This window comes from Saprolegnia diclina, assembly GCF_000281045.1.
Source record: "Saprolegnia diclina VS20 unplaced genomic scaffold supercont1.7, whole genome shotgun sequence".
Taxonomy (NCBI): Eukaryota; Oomycota; class Saprolegniomycetes; order Saprolegniales; family Saprolegniaceae; genus Saprolegnia; species Saprolegnia diclina.
In genome coordinates, this window is record NW_008246074.1 from 237,217 (window position 1) to 250,748 (window position 13,532).

General features: G+C 59.5%; 8 protein-coding genes across 8 annotated transcripts; 4 read left to right on the forward strand and 4 right to left on the reverse strand.

Annotated features, from left to right (window-relative positions):
• The first annotated feature begins 690 nt into the window (after positions 1–690).
• On the forward strand, positions 691–1,787 carry SDRG_02984 (hypothetical protein). Its single transcript, XM_008608598.1, has one exon. It carries the CDS (start codon positions 741–743, stop codon positions 1,743–1,745), a length of 1,005 nt encoding a protein of 334 aa, XP_008606820.1. The 5' UTR covers positions 691–740; the 3' UTR covers positions 1,746–1,787.
• Positions 1,783–2,896, reverse strand: SDRG_02985 (hypothetical protein; the record flags this gene model as incomplete). Its single annotated transcript, XM_008608599.1, has 5 exons — positions 1,783–1,804; positions 1,861–2,069; positions 2,117–2,230; positions 2,281–2,488; positions 2,529–2,896. 5 exons carry the CDS (start codon positions 2,894–2,896, stop codon positions 1,783–1,785), a joined length of 921 nt encoding a protein of 306 aa, XP_008606821.1.
• A 202-nt stretch (positions 2,897–3,098) lies between these two features.
• On the forward strand, positions 3,099–4,800 carry SDRG_02986 (hypothetical protein). The gene is made up of 3 exons (XM_008608600.1): positions 3,099–3,171; positions 3,219–4,283; positions 4,332–4,800. Exons 1-3 carry the CDS (start codon positions 3,121–3,123, stop codon positions 4,737–4,739), a joined length of 1,524 nt encoding a protein of 507 aa, XP_008606822.1. The 5' UTR covers positions 3,099–3,120; the 3' UTR covers positions 4,740–4,800.
• A 324-nt stretch (positions 4,801–5,124) lies between these two features.
• On the reverse strand, positions 5,125–5,718 carry SDRG_02987 (hypothetical protein). Its single transcript, XM_008608601.1, has one exon. The coding sequence runs from the start codon at positions 5,614–5,616 to the stop codon at positions 5,200–5,202; it is 417 nt and encodes a 138-aa protein (XP_008606823.1). The 5' UTR covers positions 5,617–5,718; the 3' UTR covers positions 5,125–5,199.
• A 1,237-nt stretch (positions 5,719–6,955) lies between these two features.
• Positions 6,956–8,190, forward strand: SDRG_02988 (hypothetical protein). The gene has a single exon (XM_008608602.1). The coding sequence runs from the start codon at positions 7,007–7,009 to the stop codon at positions 8,039–8,041; it is 1,035 nt and encodes a 344-aa protein (XP_008606824.1). The 5' UTR covers positions 6,956–7,006; the 3' UTR covers positions 8,042–8,190.
• A 523-nt stretch (positions 8,191–8,713) lies between these two features.
• On the reverse strand, positions 8,714–10,070 carry SDRG_02989 (hypothetical protein). Its single transcript, XM_008608603.1, has one exon. It carries the CDS (start codon positions 10,045–10,047, stop codon positions 8,875–8,877), a length of 1,173 nt encoding a protein of 390 aa, XP_008606825.1. The 5' UTR covers positions 10,048–10,070; the 3' UTR covers positions 8,714–8,874.
• Positions 10,071–10,766: 696 nt separating this feature from the next.
• SDRG_02990 (hypothetical protein) lies at positions 10,767–11,836 on the forward strand. The gene is made up of 2 exons (XM_008608604.1): positions 10,767–10,859; positions 10,920–11,836. The coding sequence occupies exons 1-2, from the start codon at positions 10,847–10,849 to the stop codon at positions 11,780–11,782; spliced, it is 876 nt and encodes a 291-aa protein (XP_008606826.1). The 5' UTR covers positions 10,767–10,846; the 3' UTR covers positions 11,783–11,836.
• Positions 11,837–12,277: 441 nt separating this feature from the next.
• Positions 12,278–13,392, reverse strand: SDRG_02991 (hypothetical protein). Its single transcript, XM_008608605.1, has one exon. It carries the CDS (start codon positions 13,348–13,350, stop codon positions 12,364–12,366), a length of 987 nt encoding a protein of 328 aa, XP_008606827.1. The 5' UTR covers positions 13,351–13,392; the 3' UTR covers positions 12,278–12,363.
• Between the last annotated feature and the right edge of the window lie 140 nt (positions 13,393–13,532).

The window sequence follows — 13,532 nt, forward strand, 5'->3', positions numbered from 1 at the left end:
GGTATTGAGCTAGTCGCACTTCAACAGTTTGATCATGGTATTCCAACGGGAGAAGTGGCAGCTTTGGGCTTTGGGTGCACAGCAGCCGATGCCAAAATAGTAATACGGAGACGGTAGATCCTCTTGAGAATCGGGTAGGGGTTCGCTCCTTTGTATCTAACCACGACCTTGCTCAACTACAGTGTGTACTACAATTGTACTAGTACCAGTTACTCCTAGTTTAGCTGGTTGCAAGTGGTTGTGGTCGCCCACTTCGCCATGCCCATCACCGACAGCACGAGACGTCAATAGTGTAGCTGCAGAGAGTTTCACCACAAATAGTGTACATTGTCAGGCGTTGCGCACCTTGACGCTGTGAGTCGACAGCGGTGGCGCGCCGCTGTCGACACCACACTGGCTTGTGTTTGCATGCATTCAACATAGGTCCAGACCACAACGTGCTGATAGATAATCTGAATTCCTGAGTCGAGCAAGAAGCCAGTGTGCCCTGCATACAGCTCCTCGCCGGCTTCCAGCGCGATTCTACCGCCCGCAAGCTTAGTATTTTAGGGGCCAGATACTGTCGTAGCTTCCGCTTGGAACACGCAGAGTGCATCACGTAGAGTCTTCGTCAATCCAGTGCTTGGGTGCCCGGTCGCAACGGAGAAACCGATCAGAGTTGGGTGCAACAAGCCAGATCACACTATTTCTTGCATAACGATCCGACGTGTCGCTGCCACTTTGCCATCGTTGTACGTGAGATGGCACCGTCATCGCCACCTCACCCGAGCCCGCCCGCCGACTCGCCAGGTACGCCCGGCTTCAGCGGCGACGACGATGTCTTTGAGCTTGACGACGCCACCGGCCACGTCTTCATTGCGCCAACGGGCGACCTGCATGGCGCCCGCCACCTCGTTGCCGACGCGACACCGCCGTACTTTACGAGCTCGGTCGCGCATGCGAGCGTGACGTCGGAAGACGACGACCACGAGAAGGACGAGCCATCACCGGTTGTCGCGGCCGCGCCCCGAGCGAGCCGGTACCATTCGGCGATCTCGGGCCTCAAGTCGCTCTCATCCGCACCGTCGCACCTCCTCGGCAAAGGCAAGTACGCCAAAGCGCAACTTCTCTCCAAGATCCCGTACAAGAAGGCCAAGGCACGCGTCTCGAATCTGCCACCGCCGACGCTCTGCTCGTCGTGCCCGCCCAAGGCGCCGTCCAAGCTCAGTCTCTACCGGCAAAAGTCGATGCCGCCGCCCATGTGGACATGCATGTCCTGTCCGCATGTGCATCTCTGCGAGTCGTGCTATCGCTCGGGCGTCCATGGGCTCGAGGGCTCGGAAGCAATGGAGACGTACGACGAGCTCCTCTCGGATCTCAAGTGGATGAAGGCCTGCAAGGCGTTCACCAAGCCGCTCTTGCTCATGCTCCGCCACGACATTTGCAACCACTCGCCGTCCAAGTACCAATTCATGTGCGGCTGGCTCGCCGACATCCTCGGCTCCAAGCCAGTTGCCAAGATTACGATGCGCGGTGTGGCCATGAAGGACCTCCGCCCCGACGTGCGCCAAGCGTTTGTCGCAGCGCTCATGCCGCTCGTCGCGAACCGCAGCGACTTGGACGTCAACATCGAGTGGGCTCTAAGCGCCGACGACAACCAGCTCGAGCACCTTCGGCTATGGATCTCGGACAAGAAAGGCCGGCGCGAGAGTCCGTTTGACACGTCGCTGTTGACGACCGAGCTCCACGACCAAGATGCGTCGTGACAGCCAATGTGCGGCTGTAATATACTGTATATGCTATCTACACCGTGTCTTTGGCTTGTCTACACACCTTGGCCTTAGCAACGACAACAAGAGGCGGCCAACGAAGGTCGCGTACATGGTGTCGGTTGCGTCCTGGCGCTCCTGGCGCAGTGCGCGGGCGTACAGCAGGGCGCCAGCCCCCGCCACGACCATCCCAAGGGCATTTCCAGGCGCTAGAGGGACGCCGAAGTAGGCGAACGAGAAGAGAATCGTGAGCACGCGTCGGAAGGCATTCACGACCGCGTGGGTCGTCATGTCGGTCGCGACAAGTACGCTGTACGATGCCTACGTCCATGTCAATACGCCAGAGCAGGAGACGACGGCACGGATACGCGATGGTAGGTATAAAAGCTCACGCCATTGAGAAGACCCACAAGGACGTGCTTGGGTTGCAACTCGATCCAGCGGACGCCGCCAAACGCCAGCGAGACGGTCGCGCCAAGCCACTACAGTCGTCAACGCGTCAGCCAGTCCATGTCCGTCTATACCTCGAGACCTGGAAGAGCATGCCATACAAGAGCGTTGCTGCGAAAATGTGTTCGAGCGGCAGCGCGCGCTGCAGCTGCTTGACGAGAAGCGACCGAATCGGGAAGACAATGTTGGCGACCATGACCATGGCCAAGCCTAAGATGCGAAAGGACGCGTTGTGGTACGCAGAGAGACCGACGCCGAGAACGATGGGACCCAGCGCCACAAGGCGTAGCCTATATGCGCAGTTGTATACGACGGACTGTGTTTGCGCACCTGCTCACGGGAGCGTCGCGTCGCAGGCGCGTCATGGCCAAGGACACGGTCCATAGAGGCTCCAAGGCGCGCAGCGTCTCGCTGATGGATACGTGCATGAGCTCAAAGCCGCCGTTGAGACACGAGACACCGATCGCGAACGCCAAGGCGGCGAAGAGGAGGCTTATTTCTTGGGATTCGCTGAGCACGGTCTCGGGCGACCGGCGTGGCGCGGCCCAGAGAGCGTGGCAGATGTAGGCCAGCGTCATCTGCAGTGCAGAAAGCGTGTACGGGCAGTGGATCTCGGATAAGATTTGCTTGGACGTCACGCCGCAGAGCACGGACCCGACGAGCCAGGCGGCGACGCTGTGGCTGATGGTCGTCTGCATCTCGGATCCTCAGTGCGATGCCATTGGTCAGGACAGTGGTCATTTGCACCAATCCAAGGGCGCCATCGCCGGTTGGAGCACACCTGTGATTGGTAAAAAAACGGTTTTAGCACGATTGCATTGGCCTATTTAGAACGATATGTCATGCATTTCAGCCAATGAAATAGTGCGGTGAATTGTATTGCGTCATCGGCCCAATCCATTTGGACGGACGAGCAAGCAGCATGTCGTTGGCGTTCCTGGCGAAGAAGAGCTGGCATACGTCCAACCTCAAGGTAGACGCGTGCTCCATGTAGCATGGCCTTATGCATCTTGCATCTAGAACGTCGAGAAGGTATGGAAGGCCGAGCAGAAGCATGCGCAAGAAGAGAACAAGCTCCTCGAGCTGCGGAAAAACCTCGAGGAGGAGCGCCAGCTCAAAGAGCTCCGTGAGATGCAAGCCAAAATGTCGGGCGGCAAGGTCGATCAAACGCAGCGCGTCGACTGGATGTATGATGGTCCGATGGCGGCGTCGCAGACCGAGCGCACGGCCGAGGACTATTTGCTCGGGAAGGAATACAAGCCCGCGCCCGAAGAGAACCAGCTCAAGCAACTCGCAGCGCAGCCAGGCTCGCTGTACATGAGCGCTGCGCCGTCGGCCGTGAACGATTCGTTCTCTCGCCTCAACGAAGACCCGATGATGATGATCAAGCGCCAGCAAAAAGCCGCGCAGCTCGCGGTGCTCAAGAACCCGGCCAAGATGAAGCACCTCAAGGACAAGGTCGAGCAGGAGCTCTCGGAGCGCAAGGCAGCCAAGAAGGCCAAGAAGGAAGCCAAAAAGGCCAAGAAGGAGAAGAAGCGGGCCAAAGACTCGTCGCCCCCGCGGTCGGCGAGCCGTGAGAAATCGACCCGCGGTCTCGCCCGAGAGCACCGCACTGCGCAGCACTCGAAGAGCCCGATCCGGCATCGCTCCCGAAGCCCTCGTCGCCGCATTCCGGTGGATGATCGCCGACGTTCGCACAAGCGGTCGCTGAGCCCCCGGCGGCGGAGCCCGTCCATGGATCGGCGGCAAAGTCCCTCCAAAAGCAAGCGCCGCCGTTCGCGCAGCCCGATTTTGCGGCAAAAGCGCAGCCAGAGTCCGCGGCGTCGGTCCCCAAGCCCGCGCCGCCGTCATCACTCGCCGAGTCCGCGCCGCAGCCGTCGGTCATCCAGCCCACGCCGCCGCCAGCGGTCCCCGAGCCCGCGTCGTGGTCGTCCCTCGCCGAGTCCTCGTCGTCGTCGCTCGCCAAGTCCTCGCCGTCGTTCGCCAAGCCCGACGTCGACCAAGCCAGTCTCGCCGGCCAAGGAGTCCACGAAGGCGCAGCCACCCCCACGCAAGGGGTACGGTCTCATTGGCGGTGAAAATGCGGTACATTTGAGATGCGTTGCATGTCGCCGTGTCTTATACCTCGTCTAGCGCAAGTGCAAGGACGTCGACACGGAGAGCTTGGGCCCGAGCCGCAAGCTGCTCGAGCTCGCGCGCCAAAAGAAGGAGCAAGACGCGGCCGCGCTTGACGAGCGACTCAAGCGGGCGCGCGTGATGACGCAAACGGATACGTCGGACCGCGACGCGCGTCTGCGGGAGATGGCTGAGGACGCCAAGCGCCGCGAAGTCATTTTGGAAGACCGGCTGCGCGCCAAAGAGGCGGCCAAAGCCAAAGAAGATGCGTTGCCGCAGGAGTCCACCCACGGGTCGAACCCGACGTTCCTCCAAGAACTCAACCACGCTGCGTACATTGGCTCGAACGAAACCATGAGCGAGCGCTTGAACCGCAACAAACACTACATTCAGCGCAATGCCAACAGCAACAACTTTATGAACTAACTAACATTGGTGTCGTGTTCGACGTGCATGACGAGTCGACCATCACCCGACCATGTCGGAGCACAAGAGTGATGATGGACGTAGCTGGTCGCACTCTCCCCACTGGACCACCAGCCCTTGCTCTGCACAATGGTGCGGACTGACGCTCGCATGTGCTCTAGTATTGCGGTACCTTGTCAGATTTGTGCCAGGGCAGAGTCACACAATCCGCACTGACCTTGTGTGGCGTGCCAACTTGGATGCAGAAATGAGTGGCCACGACGGGTCCAGCGGGTGGCTCGACGAAGAACACGAAGGACTCATGTGCGACAGGACATCGCGGTAAACAGGGCAGTCTCGTCGACGCGTTGCGATTCCTCGACTGCAGAGCTACAATGGTTGACACATTTTGCAGCCTTTTGCACGGGTTGATACCCACTCGCAGCACAACATTATGACAATGGAGTACATTACTCGCGTCTTAGAGCAGTTGCACGAGTGCGACGAGACCGACGAGCAGCATCCCAGCGGACGTGGTCGACGCCGGCGACGCGGCCTTGCCCGACTTGCACATTTGCACAAGGTTTTGCATGTTGACAAACGTCGCGGGCGTCACCTGTGCAAAGGCCGAGTCGGTCGTGCCAATGGCCTGGCACTCGACAGGAATGCCCGCGACAAAGGCCGAGAGCGACTGGACGCACTGCGCGTTGGCGCAAAAGCTGGCGGCGTTCCCGAGCGGGCACGACGCAAGCGGCGTCCAGTAGGTCTGGAACGCCGTCTGGCACGCAGTGTTGACGACGCTGGTGGTAGCAGGCGTCGTCGTGTTGGTCGAGTTGGCCGCCGACGCGCAAGCAACGAGCGCAACAAGGAGGAAGATGGTACGCATCATGGAGGCCATGGTGGTGGTCGAGCAGGGAAGCAGCAGAATCGGATTTCTAGCCAGTCTCGCCTGCAGGGCGGATGTAATGCATCTGTCCAGAACCAATGGCCAATGGCATCGCAGAAACGGAATGAAATTCCACCAATCGTAGACCACGTCGATCGCGTCGCCAGTGGCGTTTCTTGCACCATAGTGCAGCGCCAGTAATTGGGCCAGCATTCGAGACGCGCGATTTCATTGGCCAAAAAGATGTAGACGCTGCAACCCAACATGAACCCGGCAGGTGGGCTCCTCGTCGCATTGCGCCTGTAGTTGCTCGTGCTAGGGCCACATTGCGACTGTACTACTAACTACGAGTAGGTACACACCATGTAGCCTGCAGCGTGCAGGTGCGAGATCTGGGCGCGAAATGGAACGGTATCCTGAACAAGCACAGCCCCGTGGTGGTCAAGTGTGCACAAGTTCAGTTCGCCATTCCGAGCTGCAGGGCGACCTCGTTTTCTGCAAAGGTCGCGAGCGAGTCTGTGCCAGTACAGAGTGTTGGACGTCGTCATGCTCAATGTACGTCGCTCGCATGGTGCTGGAGCGTTATCACGCGAAGATTCTGATTCGCTGACGTGGCGGCGCTTGTCTAGCCCACTTGTAGTAGTTATATATTGTTGACATGCCCTGTACGCGCCGTCTCGCTAAGCGCGTCATTCTTATTCCTCCTAATCTGACCGCCGTCCATGCCTGTACTCAGTCGGCGGTGGCTTCGAAATCCCACGTCCCCGCGATGGCTTCCGCAAAATCAACAAGCGTCGATTGAGAAAAATATCGAAGCGCGCATGTCCGTTCCCCAATACGACGTGTCGCTCGTCGCTTGGCTCACATGCGCTGCGCAATGCAGCGCTGTTGCGGTAGAGGCGCATGCCACCTCGTTCGCGCAAAGATTCGCCGCGAGATTCACTCTACTCGGCTCGAATTCCCGTGCTTTTCAACCTTCTTCGAGTTCGAGTGATCGCGAGCACAAAATAATAAAAATAATATAAACTCTGGGCAGGATACTGCGTGATCGGATTCGCGGGGCGTCGCGAATTAAAATGGACGCATCTCGCTATATAAAGGTATGGCGTGCCACCGTGTTGCACTTGGTTTCAATTAAAATACTCCACGACACGCTCTGAATCTTCAACCCAGTTATCCGGATAAATGTGAAATTGTGACCAATCAACGCTCGTTTCGTGACATCCAGCGCGCGCTTTGTGCAGTGGGCTTGGCGCGGATCGTCCGGATACCGGTCGCATACAAACGCCAAGAGCCACTGAACCTTCACTCGGCCCCAAAAGCACCTTGGAATTTAATGGATTAGAAATCATTTCCGAATTTTCCCAGAACCGAGTAAGTCCTGATTGCGCCCGACCCGCCCATGCGCCAGATCAGCCCGATGCAAGCACGACGAAGGGGACGCAACTGCCCACACGACCTCGTGAAGCTCGCCAAGAAGTACTCGCCAGTCCTCGTCAAGGGCTTTAGCACCGGCAACATTGCGGTTGTCGACAAGCGCAGCTGGCTTGAAGTCTGCGACCGCAAGCACCGATACGGCGCCAACCTCCGCGCGTACTACAAGGAGTGGAAGCGCTACGAGGGCCCAAAGCCTGGCTTCTGGGAGTGGCTCGACGATGAGTCAGTCGAAGTCGACGGCGTTCCACGTGCCAAGCTCGAGAGCGAAACCGTACTCTACTGCGACAAGGCCGAGCGCCAAAAGTTTGCGCTCACATTCCGCGATGGCATGCTGTACACGGTCGCCGACGACGTGCCCGTCGACACGGGTGACGACGGCTGGATCTTTGTGCTCCGCGACGGCGTCCTCTACGGCAGCGAGAAGGTGACGACACAGGTGCCCCGCATCCACCACACGAGCTTGTCGGGCGGCGAGTGCGTCCAAACCGCGGGCATGATGGTCGTCTCGAACGGCACGCTCAACATTATTTATCCCCACAGTGGCCACTACCGGCCGTCCGAGAACGAAGTGCTTGTGCTGCTTCGGTTCCTCGAAGGCCATGGCATTGAACTCGAGGACGTCCTCGTCGACGTCCAGCGCATCCAAAAGGTCTCGCGCGAGCGCTCCAACAACGTCAAGGTCAAGAAGCTCGACAATGCACATTTCTGGAACGGACGCATGGCCCGCGACTTCTTGGAGCTCAAGGACTTTGTGTGGCACAGCGACTTGTTTGTCGACCTCGAGCGCTGCGTCGCGCACATTGAGCTCCAGCGCCACCAGCACCTCGCCGAGGCCGAGCAGCAGCGGCTCATGAAGGCGCTCGCGCTGCCGCGGACGTCGTCGTCCGAGTGCGTGTGCGGCGACGACGACGTCGACATGCTCGACGACTGCGGCGACATGGACGCCCATCCGCTCGCGGGCTGCACGCTGGATGTTGTCGACGGTCCGTTGTACTTTTAACTTAACCGCCTCCGTGGGCACTCTTCGTCGTCGTCGTCATCCCCACTCCACATCACCCTCATCCCCCGTAGCTACTAGTTTGTAGGCAGGATTTAACCTATTCCTAATCTATTAATTTGTATTATATAGCCTCCCGTTCGTGTTGGCCACATCCTTGTAAGCGATGCATAAACGGCCTTGGATGCGCCGCCGTTTACGCAGCTTGATGTGGCCGAGACCCCGCCGAACTCCAGGACGTCGCATGATGAGCTATACACTGGCGTCGCAATGCGCCGACGCTAGAGCTCCGTACCGCCATGTACCACGCAGGTGGCACATCCAACGACCAGATCGACGATCCCACGACGATGTGGATGCGGCCTTGGGCGCGACTGTCCGAGCGTGCGCAGAGGATTCTGTGTATTCTTTCGAAGTCGCGAATGGACCCTAACCCGCATGTTGACGTCATCAACAACGCAGTGCCATCGTCACAGGTCCAATGACGATGGCACTGCGTTCTGACGTCGCCGGCGTGAAGCCTTGCATCATCTGCATTGCTGAGCTGCATCATCAATACCCGAGTAAACTGGAGCGCGGTTCTCAGTGTTGCTGCGTGCCGTGCATCCCTCGCCTTGCTTGGACATCAACCCGCCTCGCGCGCTTCGTCTGCCAGCCCACAGACACCTTGGTTTTACGAGGCAACACGAAAAGCTCGTCGATTCACTGGATATATCTATATTCTTTCCGTGATTCACGGAATGTTCTTTGCTTGCATCAACTGCATTGTGCAAGGGACGGTGCGCGGGCGCGGCTCGGACGACCCTCTCGAACCCACAAAGCACTTGCCATGACCATCAGTTCTCCGGTGTCGCCGACATATGCGGTCTTTGGAGCAGTGCGATGATCGCGGCAAAACCATCTCGGAGTGCAATATCGAGTGGCGTGAGCTGATCGAGATCCCGGACGTCGCATTTGGCGCCATTTTCGAGGAGCAGCGCGACACAGTCGGTGCGCTGCCACGACACTGCGCAGTGCAAGGGACTTCGGCGCACCGAGCACAAATTCGGGTCTGCGCCGGCGGTCAAGAGGCGGTGCAGAACCTCGGCATGGCCGTTCGCAGCTGCGTAGTACAGCGCCGAGCACCCATCGACGTCCTGCATGTTGACGTTGGTCACGAGACGCGTCGCCAGCAGCACATGGAGGAAGACAACGTGACCTTCGACGGCGGCGTAATGGAACGGATGCCGCGCCATGACCACGTCCACCATGTCGTGTCGCAGCGCTACGTTGTGGGATTGTAGCATGTCGACCATGCGATCTGTCACTGCCGCATCCGTCCCCGCGGCTTCGTGCCACACGGTGACGCCCATGGCATCGGTCGCACTGCCGTCCGCACCGGCGCACAAGAGGAGATCCGCGACGTCGACGTGGCCCTCGCCAATTGCAATGTGCAGTGGCGTATGGCGTGTGTGGGAGCTGATATGAACGCTGGCACCATGCGCAAGCAGCTTGCGCACGGCGTCGGTCCGGCCGTGCTTGGCGGCTTCGTACAGCGCTGTGAGCCCCGTCTCGCTTTGATCGTTGATGTTGGTACCCGCGACGAGCAAAAGGTCCAGCACAGCGAGGTGCCCTCCGCGCGCCGCGTACATGAGCGGTGTGCGCCCGCGGGTTGTGTGCGACGCGACGAGCGCGCCGTGGGCGAGCAGCACAGCGACAACGTCGGCATGGCCGTAGAGCGCGGCTTCGTGCAGTGGCGTGCGCGCGTACAGCTTGCGCGCATCGGGGAAGAGATACGCGTGGTGCGCCAAGAGGTAGTCAACGATCGCGCTCTGGTTGTTGGCGGACGCGAGGTGCAGGGCCGAAAGCTGCTCGTTGCCAGCGGCGGTGGCCTGCAGAAGACGCGTCTGCTGGTCGGTGGTGAAGCCATCGAGGTACGCGATGAGCTCGTGCAATGGACCGGCTTTGCAGAGACCCAGAAGTCGCTTCTCATGACGAGCCTTCTCTTTCTTGCTCCATGCGCGCTCCATGTCGCCTCGTCCAGCAAACCGAATGTGGAGATTCGCATTTCGTCCGGATACCACGAGACGAGGCTTGATGCACGCCACCTAATCGATCCAGCTCAAGCAGTTCAAGCAGAAGTTCAAGCCAAGGTCAAGCAGCGGTCGTATCTACCCACCGACTATAGATATATGTGCTACTGCAACGCACCAGACTATGCACCAAGAGCGCTCGGTCTTTCAAAAGACTCAGAGCGCATCATGCGCCTCTTGGTGGCGTTTATGCGGGTGCAGGTAACACACCCGACCAGATTCGACGCAGACGAGCTTTACCACCGCCTCCCAGGTACTATAGTACGCGAGCACTAAACAGAGCGAAGGAATCGGCGCCGTCGGTTATCGGAGCCAGCACGCAGCGTGAGCAACGATGGATCCGTGTTGCCAATGCCATGATCGCGCTCGCCGGCATCTGATTGGTTGCCGCCGATTGCAGTTGGTTGTGATTGGTCGCCGCCCTCTGTGCAGGGTACGCGACTGCAGCCAGATAGCGCGCTCGTGGCAGCTCGAAATGTTTTGGCGTCGAATCAGGCGCCGCAAGATGCAGCTGCCACGTCATGTACCGTGGCGGCGCTTGACACACCGTGCATGTCTACGTCGATGCAAAGTTGCGTGCGACTAGTGCGTGCCACGCGCCGTGTTACATTATCCGGATGTCTCGTGGACTTGCTCCAAAGCAGTTCAGTTGAGAATTCGAACCCGAGCGCCCAAGTCGCAGCGGCCGAGAGCAACAGCAAGAACGACGACGACCACACGACGCCTCCTCAGTAGCATGCTGGCGCCAGGTACGCGCCATGCCCACCTCGCTTCTTGGACGCCGCCGTTCAATGCACCTCGTCTTGTAGATTCGCCAGTCGCATCCCTCGTGCGAGTGCAGCCTTTGTGCCGGCGCGACCGGTTCTCGACGACCGAGCTCGTCAAGAAGGCGCAGCAGTTCTCGCCCGTGCTCGCGCGCGGCTTCAGCACCGGCAACATTGCCATTGTCGACAAGCGCAGCTGGCTCGAAGTCTGCGACCGCAAGCACCGGTACGGCGCCAACCTCCGCGCGTACTACAAGGCATGGAAGCACCGCGATGGCCCCAAGCCCGACTTTTGGGAGTGGCTCAGCGACGAGTCGGTCGAAGTCGAGGGCGTCCCGCGCGCCAAGCTCGAGAAGGAGACTGTGCTCTACTATGACAAGACGGAGCGTCAAAAGTACGCCCTCGACATTCGGTATGGACTGCTGCATGCGTCCTGCACCCAAGCGTTGATTGACACAGGCGAGGAGGGCTGGATTTTCGTCCTTCGGGACGGCGTCCTCTATGGCTCTGCCAAAGTCACCAAGCAGGTGCCACGCATCCACCACACGAGCTTTGTGGGCGGTGAGTGCGTCCAGACCGCCGGCATCCTCGTCATTGCGCAAGGGGTGCTCACGACCATTTACCCGCACAGCGGCCATTACCGCCCGTCGGAAAGCGAAGTGCTTTTGCTCTTGCGCTTCTTGCAAGCGAAAGGCGTCCGCCTCCAAGACGTCCGCGTCGACGTCCAGCGCTTTCAAAAGGTCTCGCGCGAGCGCGCCTCGGTCGCCAAGGTCAGCAAGATGGCGAATGCGTATTTCTGGCCAGCGCTCGACGTGCTCCAGTTCCTGGACGCCAAGGAAAAGGCGTGGGCCGGCACCCTCTTTGACGACATTGAAATCGCCGCCAAGAACCGACCGGGCGCCGTGTGAGCCACGACTATTTACACGCCACGAATCTATTAACTATCTAATCCTTGAGCTACATTTTCTTTTGGAGGCTGCTCGAGGGGACAATTGCGCGAGCGTGACTGCACAAGCTCTCATGCTTGGCTCGGCCCTTGGTGCGTGTCTGATACGACAGGTGACCTCCTCTGTCGCACGCTGACCCACGACCTCGAGCGCATCGAGTAGTCGAAGAGGGCCGCCCTGTGAAAGACCCGTAGGTAGTAGAAGGGTGCTCTACTGCCACTTTTTGAACGAGAGACCCGCTGGCGGCTCCGATGAAGAGGTCTGCAACCGAGATCGTGATCCAGCATGCCGAGTCGATTGATCCTGCGTCTCGTCGGGCTTGATGCCACGCAGCAACTGGGCGTAGGACTATGTGGTTCTGGTCTGCGTCGTGTACTACAACATGACCGACTCGAACCAGCCAGTGTCAATCTTGGCGCGTACGGAGAAATTGGCGCTCGCTGTCCTGAGTGTCTCGTCGCCAACGTTGTCAGAATGCATGTTCATGGATTACACTGTACTACGACGCGGAGTCTCTGCGCCGCGAGACGAAGGAGTTTTGCTCAGTTGCGCAGACCTTTTTTGACGGCCTTGGCCCAGTCGTTGCGCACAAACCACGCAATAAGAACCATAAGCGGAAAGAGCAGCACATCGAGGGCCCAGTTGGTGCGCGGCATCAAGCCCGACGTAGCGACGCCGAGAAGTCGGATACCGAGGTCGCCGCAGTACATGCTGTACTCACCGTTCTGGAGGTCCCGCAAGATCGACTTGGCCACGGCCTCGGGCGTATACAGCGTGTCGTTGGCTTCAATGGCCTTGCACTCAGTAGGCTTGGTAAGCATCTCCGCCGCGTACCCGGGCGTGTCCATCTGACCAGGGAACGCAATGTGCACCGAGATGCCCGACCCCACGAGTTCGTTATGAAGACACTCGGCGAGACCGCGGACCGCGTACTTGCTCGGCGAGTAGGCTGCGTATCCCACGTAGGTCGCGAGGGCCGCGCCCGATGTGATAAAGACGATCGAGCCGCGCGCGCGCTCCCGCATACCCGGCAAGACTGCATCGACCGTGTTGAGCGTGCCAAAGTAGTTGAGGTCCAGCGCCGCCTTGTGTTCGTCGAGCGAGATTTCGTCAAACTTGGCCGTCACAGCCTTGCCAGCAACAGGAAACAGAATCTCGATCGGGCCAAACACGGTCTCGGCCTGGACAACGGCCGACTGCACCGACGCCGCATCGCGCGTGTCGGCCGATTGGTACGCAATGCGGCCGCGGCCCGGCGTCGCGCTCTTCTGCGCCTCGTCGACGACGGCTTGGAGCTTGTCGACGCTGCGTGCCACGATCGTGACGTCGGCACCGGCGTCAACGAGCCGGAGCGCGAGCGCGCGGCCGAGGCCTTGGCTGCCGCCCGTGATCAAGACGTGCTTGCCGGCGTACGACGGGTGGAGCTTGGTCGGCGGCAGAAGCGCGAGCACGAGCGCTACCAGCACATAGAGAGCGAAAGGCGCCGCAAAGACGAGGAAGAGGACGAGGAAGACCGTCGTGTCCGACATGGTGCAAACTGGAGTCTGGTTGCACTCCAGGCGTCAGTTCTGATTTGGTTTTCGTATGGCATACACAAACGTAGAGGGTGGACGACCAATCGTGGCACGCCAGGGACGCTGCATGGGGTTGTCACGGCTGGACACGAGCTTCCCATGATTCTCGTCGCTCACGGCGAGCAAGACGAACGGAC